Source organism: Sinocyclocheilus grahami, unplaced genomic scaffold (assembly GCF_001515645.1).
Source record: "Sinocyclocheilus grahami isolate Dianchi unplaced genomic scaffold, SAMN03320097.WGS_v1.1 scaffold216.1, whole genome shotgun sequence".
Lineage (NCBI taxonomy): Eukaryota > Metazoa > Chordata > Actinopteri > Cypriniformes > Cyprinidae > Sinocyclocheilus > Sinocyclocheilus grahami.
Genome location: NW_015505395.1, coordinates 1,705,589 through 1,712,550, shown reverse-complemented (window position 1 = coordinate 1,712,550; position 6,962 = coordinate 1,705,589). Strand labels below are relative to the sequence as shown.

Below are 6,962 nucleotides of genomic sequence, written 5' to 3'. Positions count from 1 at the left end.
TTGATGTTTGTGTGTGTGTGTGTGTGTGTGTGTGTGTGTGTGTGCATATATATATATATATATATATATAAATATATAAAATATATATATATATTTTATATATATTTTTATTATTATAAAAAATTATTACAATTACTATTGCTTTCTATTTAATTTCTAAATATTCATATTTTATTTATATACATTTTTTTGCATAAAGAATATTTGAGTTGTGTTTAATTGTGTTTAATGCATCCTATCCAGTGCACCATCTCGTACTATCAGACGATGCATGTGCAGACTGCAGCGCTGCCCGTGCATTTCCAGACGCTCTGTGAGAGCTGCAAGCTGTACGATCCGTGTCAGCAGTACGCCGCGCATGTCAAAAACCTGCAGCTCCGCACTGAGCTGTCTGTACAGTACCAGTTTGAGCCGTACTCCGCGTCCAGCCACCAGTAAGACGACATCCTGTTAGAACACATCATTTGCTTTAAGGATCAGTGGTCAAGAGCAAAGCATAGTCACAATATAATAATATCGTCACATGACCTCACTGCATTGCATGTTTAATTGAAATTACTTCCAGTTGCTTAATCTCAGTTTAAATGCTTCAGGAATTGAATGAAATATTAAAGTAACATGGCGTTTTGAATTCAGAAGGAAATTGAGTTGTTATTTTTTAATCAGGCACGTTCGGACCCGTAACAACAGTCTCTGTAATGACCAGCGGCAGAACAGCTCTGAAGCTTCACCCACTGCAGAGGAGGCGGGATTCGGGGAAGGGACTGTGGTTAAACAAAGACGAGGTCAAGGTCAGTTTTACAGACAGCGAACACACAGGACATGCACTTAATTTATCCATTAGAAGAGATTGCTGTCCGTGTGAGCGCCCCTTCTGGCTGCATGCAAATCTTTGTGTTTATCATTGCAGTTACAATATTTGATGTGATTTGGTTTGTATTGTTATTTTAAAATGAATAGGGTGGTCATGTGGACTTGTGTGCTGTTTTGTTTTTGCAGGTAGAGACCATCATCAAGCACATAAGTCCTGGCCGTCCACCCTGAGTGACACTGACAGTGTTGGTCCGGGAAGTGGACTGGGCTCCCCGACCTCTAGCACAGGTATGACACAAATACAGATCAGTCTGGTTTACAGTAATAAAATAAAATCATTTGTTATAAACAATAACATTGTGATCTCAGGTGACATCTCAAAACCTTCAAGGCCAGTTTCTGCAGCCACCTTGTCATCCAATGAAGATTTAGAGGAGCGAGATGGTGCCATGACCCCGTTTGAACAAAGTGAGTGACAGATTACAGAGAGACGCATCGGAGAAGCAGGAGACTTAAAGGAATAGTTCACCCAAAAATGAAAATTTGCTGAAAATCGTCTCACCCTCAGGCCATCCAAGATTAGGATGAGTTTGTTTCTTCATCAGATTTGGAGAAATGTAGCATTGCATCACTTGCTCACCAATGGATGCTCTGCAGTGAATGGGTGCCGTCAGAATGAGAGTCCAAACAGCTGATAAAAACATCACAATAATCCACAAGTAATCCATCAGTTAATGTGTTGAGAAGTAAAAAGCTGTGCGTTTCCATCAAGATGTTTTGAACTTCAAATCGTTACTTCCAGCTAAAATACCAGAGTCCATAATCCATAATAACTCTTCCTCCAGTGAAAAAGTGGTCTGGTCTGAATCAGGAGAGAAATCTGCACAGATCAAGCACTGTTTACAACAGTCCAAAACAGCTCTAAACAAATATGTGGCTGGATTTTGATGTGAGATACAACAGGAGGTGGACTTTTTCACTGGAGGAAGCGTTATTTTGGATTATGGATTCGTATTTTGGCCCGAAGTGACGATCTGAATTTATGCCTTAAAGGCAGAGTAAGTGATTTCTGGTAGCCAATGTTGACATTTGAAATCACCAAAACAAACACACCCCTACCCCAAAGGGGTCTCACCCCTATTTTGTTAGCTCCGCCCCACACATACGTACGCAACCCAGGCAACGATTAGTTCTGTGAAACAACAACCTCGGCATCCGATCGCAGGCCTCCGCTCCTTGAGTTCTCTCCAGCGCTGGAAAGCTGATCCGATATGTACACGGGTCCTACTTCTCGCCTTAAGCCTTCTTTTGTTTTTTATCCACCACCTCTATCTTTCTGTCGCTTGGCTCGCTAATGTCCGTCCTGTGCACTGAACGCTCTCTCCTCCACATCATGAGTAGACATGCCCCTTACTGCTGATTGGCTGCAAGTTTGTTTTGCTAGTCGGCCCGAAATCAGTTTTCTAAAGCGCTTTTGAAAAATCGCTTACCCCACCTTTCAGTACATACTAATAAGCAGTCTTATTGTAGAAGTTGGATGCTTGAAAAGCTTTAGCTAGACTGTGAAGGATTAAGGTTCTTTACTAATTAAAACTTTAGAGGAGAAGCTCTCTGGAGGCCAGACAGAAACTCAAGTCACCCTGCAGTTGTTGCTAAAGATGAAAGTGTTTTCATAGCCTCTGAACGTTTTGTCTTCTCAAAGTCATAGAAACTTATTCTGGGAAATGGTGGCCTGGTAGTGAGGTTGGTTGGCATTGCACTCTGATGGATTTGTTTCTTGCAAACACGCAGCGTTTGTCTTCTCAAGACATTAACTGATGGACTGGAGTGCTGTGGATTACATGTGGATTATTGTGATGTATTTATCAGCTGTTTGGACTCTCATTCTGACGGCACCCATTCACTGCAGAGCATCCATTGCTGAGACACTGATGCAATGCTGCATTTCTCCAAACCTGATGAAGAAACAAACTCATCCTAATCTTGGATGGCCTGAGGGTCATTTTTGGGAAATTTAAGACAAATTTCCATTAGCTCTCTGTTTAATCTCTCTGCTGTCTAGGAGAAACAAAAAAGACTTTAAAGAGATCCTATTTAGTAGTTCTGTGTAGTACATAGTAGTGATATATGTTGAGTATGTCTGGGTGTTTGTTGTGTTTTAGGTATAAATGGGATTGAACCAGAAAGCGTGGCGCCCACTGGACCTTTCAGAAACGTGGGATTGTCCAAAGCTGCCAAAACCCATCGGCTGCGCAAACTGCGCACGCCATCAAAGTGCAGGGAATGTGACAGCTACGTTTATTTCCAGGGCGCAGAATGTGAGGAGGTGAGACCATTTCAGCTGATTTATAGAACAGAAACCGATAAAACTGTAGATGTATGATCACGTGATTGGATAGTACGGTCAGATCACTGATGTTCAACGTCAATTCACATTTATTTATATAGTGCTTTATACAATAAACAGGAAAATAACAATGCATTCAATTATGAAACAGCTTCCATTTCAGCTGTGAAGCAGCTCTAGAGGACAGCAGTGTTATTCAGCTTGATTCAGTTAAAGGTTCGTTCTCATCAGATAGTGTAACGTGTGTTTGTGTGTCAGTGTTTTCTGGCGTGTCATAAGAAGTGTCTGGAGTCTCTGGCCATCCAGTGCGGCCATAAGAAGCTCCAGGGCCGTCTGCAGCTCTTCGGCCGTGATTTCTCTCAGGTCCTGCAGGGCGACGTGGAGGGCGTTCCCTTCATCATCAAGAAGTGCATCACAGAGACCGAGAGGAGAGCGCTCAAGATGAAGGTGCGAGAGGAAAGCTTTGAAAATAATCAAGTTGTTCTGTTCCTGTATTTTTGCCTGAATGTTTACCTCTGATACATTTGCTCATTTCTTCATTTGCATATTCATTCTGATTGGTCAGTTTACCTTTGCTATTCGTGATTCCATCTTCCTAATTCTCGCCTAGGCTGCCACTTGAAGAAAAAACTGAAGTAAAATAGCAAAAATAAACATCTTTATACTTTATATGCAGATTTATGCAGAGTTTTTAACCCTGTAAGGTCTGACTTATGCAATAATTTTTTCAAAATGGAACAGTTTAGATCAAATATTTAGTTTAGATAGAACCTTTAGATAAAATATAAAAAGTATTTTTGTTTGTATTATATTCGATGCATCATGCTTTTATGGCTCATATAATGTGATATAGTGAGAATATGGAGGAAAAACAGCTGAATTTTATTCAGTGACTCAAACTGAGCAAAAATACAATTTGCTGCAGATGCTGATATTTATATGAACAAACACATGAAATTCTGCTGCTTGTAATGTAAATCAATGAGATCTTTATAACAGTACAGCAGATACTGACATAAAATGCTATAAATATCAGTCCATATCTCCAATAATACATCTTAGTAAGATGAGATTGAAATGATCCAAACATATAATGGAATGCAATCCAATGATGATCGAGAGAATTCATTCTGATTGGTCAGTTTACCTTTGCTATTCGTGATGCCATCTTCCTAATTCTCGCCTAGGCTGCCACTTGAAGAAAAAAAATGAAGTAAAATAGCAAAAATAAACATCTTTATACTTTATATGCAGAGTTTTTAACCATGTAAGGCCTGAAATAAAGAATATAGATATAAAGAAATAAGATAATAAATAAGAAATATATATATTTTTTAAATTGAACAGTTTAGATCAAATATTTAGTTTAGATAGAATCTTTAGATAAAATATAAAAAGTGTTTTGTATTATATTCAATGCATCATGCTTTTATGGCTCATATAATGTGATATAGTGAGAATATGGAGGAAAAACTGGTTTGTACAGCAGATACTGACATAAAATGCTATACATATCAGTCTATATCTCCAATAATACGTCTTAGTAAGATGAGATTGAAATGATCCAAACATATAATGCAATCAATCCAATGATGATTGAGAGATGAACAAATAAACGCTCCTCAAAAGATCCTGACTCTGATTTTTCTAAAAATTATTTTATGGATCATCAAGTAAAGCTGAGCTGCTTCAGTCCAGTAAGTGTTCATCTGGAAACATATCTCCAATAATACATCTTAGTAAGATGAGATTGAAATGATCCAAACATATAATGGAATGCAATCCAATGATGATCGAGAGATGAACAAATAAACGCTCCTCAAAAGATCCTGACTCTGATTTTTCTAAAAATAATTTTATGGATCATCAAGTAAAGCTGAGCTGCTTCAGTCCAGTAAGTGTTCATCTGGAAATATTACCAAAGTTATTCTTACATCTACTTCAGTAAAGATTTGACATCAAAAAGACACGTGGAGCAGGTGGACATTTGTACAATTAGACTAAACAGCTTTTTACTTGATAACAAAAAAAAGAAGGCATGGAGTATATTGTTTACGACAGGTTTAACAGCAATGTTTCATCATTTAAAGGCCTTTGTGCATCACATATGTGACCCTGGACCACAAAGCCAGTCATAAGGGTACATTTTTCGAAATTGAGATTTATACAACATCTGAAAGCTGAATAAATAGGCTTTCCACTGATGTAGGGTTTGTTAGGATAGGACAATATTTGGCTGAGATACAACTATTTGAAAATCTGGAATCTGAGGGTGCAAAAAAAAAATCTAAATATTGAGAAAATCATCTTTAAAGTTGTCCAAATGAAGTTCTTAGCAATGCATATCACTAATCAAAAATTTAGTTTTAGGGAATTTACTAAATATCTTCATGGAACATGATCTTTACTTAATATCCTAATGATTTTTGGCATAAAAGAAAAATCTATAGTTTTGACCCATGCAATGTATTGTTGGCTATTGCTACAAATATACCCCAGCAACTTAAGATTGCTTTTGTGCTCCAGGGTCACATATGATAGAGTATACTTTATAGGGTTGATGCTTTTCTTTGCATGTCTCCAGGGAATCTATCGTGTGAATGGAGTGAAGACGCGTGTGGAGAAGTTGTGCCAGGCGTTTGAGAACGGTAAAGAGCTGGTGGAGCTTTCTCAGGCGTCTCCATACGACATCAGCAACGTGCTGAAGCTCTACCTCAGACAGGTGAGTCACCTGACACAGGGAAATGTTCCTGTAACGGTGAGCAGCATCACAATCATCGTCTCCGTCTCCTCCTCAGCTCCCAGAGCCCATCATGCCCTTCCGTATGTATAACGATCTGATGGGACTGGCCAAGGAAAGCCTGAACTCGGAGGCCGGCGAGGGCGTGAAGAGCCCAGAGCTGGTGGATCGTGGGTCAGAAACCGAACCTGAAGTGCTGGTCTTAGTGGAGAAACTCCGAGAGCTGCTCAAGCGTTTGCCGCCTGCTAACATCGCCACGCTCAAGTACATCATTCGGCACCTGCGCAGGTGAGATTCTGCAGCGTCGTACCTTAACTCTTTAAGTGTTATATTTTTTAATCCAAAATTGCTATAAAATTAAAGCATTAAGTCTAAATAAGTTATGTTCCAAATTTGAAGTTGAGGTTCCTGAGAGATTTTATTTAGGGTGTTATACCACAAATAGCCACCAGGTGCCATCAAAACTCCATAGAATTTTTCTGTCACAAATGTCTAAATATCTCTGTCAATATTACTTCTATCACAAAATAACCACCAAATATGGAATCTTGAGACTCAGACCTTGAGCGTTTGCCGCCTGCTAACATCGCCACGCTCAAGTACATCATTCGGCACCTGCGCAGGTGAGATTCTGCAGCGTCGTACCTTAACTCTTTAAGTGCCACCCCACATTTTTGAATATAGATGTGAAAGTGCACTATTCAGACTTAAATTGTTACAAATTGTTACACTCTTTTTTAAGAAGGCAATCTGCATTTCAAAATATTAAAGTATCAAAAAGTTAAAGAAGTTTACATTTACTGTAACGAAAATGCACTGCCATTTTTATTTTATTTTATATAAAATAAATATTTTTCTAAATATTTTTTAATCCAAAATTGCTTTAAAATTAAAGCCTTATGTCTAAATAAGTTATGTTCCAAATTTGAAGTTGATATTAAAAAAATTGAGGTTCCTGAGAGATTTTATTTAGGGCATTATACCACAAATAGCCACCAGGTGCCATCAAAACTCCATAGAATTTTTCTGTCACAAATGTCTAAATATCTCTGTCAATATTAC

General features: G+C 38.5%; 1 protein-coding gene across 3 annotated transcripts in view; it reads left to right on the top strand.

The window, feature by feature from the left end:
* arhgap45a (Rho GTPase activating protein 45a) overlaps positions 1 to 6,962 on the top strand; it is a 28,418-nt gene that overhangs the window by 19,140 nt on the left and 2,316 nt on the right. For all 3 annotated transcript variants that reach the window (XM_016286959.1, XM_016286958.1, XM_016286957.1), the window contains exons 13-20: positions 244 to 434; positions 667 to 791; positions 1,000 to 1,101; positions 1,183 to 1,281; positions 2,976 to 3,139; positions 3,419 to 3,607; positions 5,745 to 5,882; positions 5,959 to 6,188. In XM_016286959.1, coding sequence (XP_016142445.1) covers positions 244 to 434; positions 667 to 791; positions 1,000 to 1,101; positions 1,183 to 1,281; positions 2,976 to 3,139; positions 3,419 to 3,607; positions 5,745 to 5,882; positions 5,959 to 6,188 — 1,238 coding nt within the window. The remainder of the gene's footprint in view (positions 1 to 243; positions 435 to 666; positions 792 to 999; positions 1,102 to 1,182; positions 1,282 to 2,975; positions 3,140 to 3,418; positions 3,608 to 5,744; positions 5,883 to 5,958; positions 6,189 to 6,962) is intronic.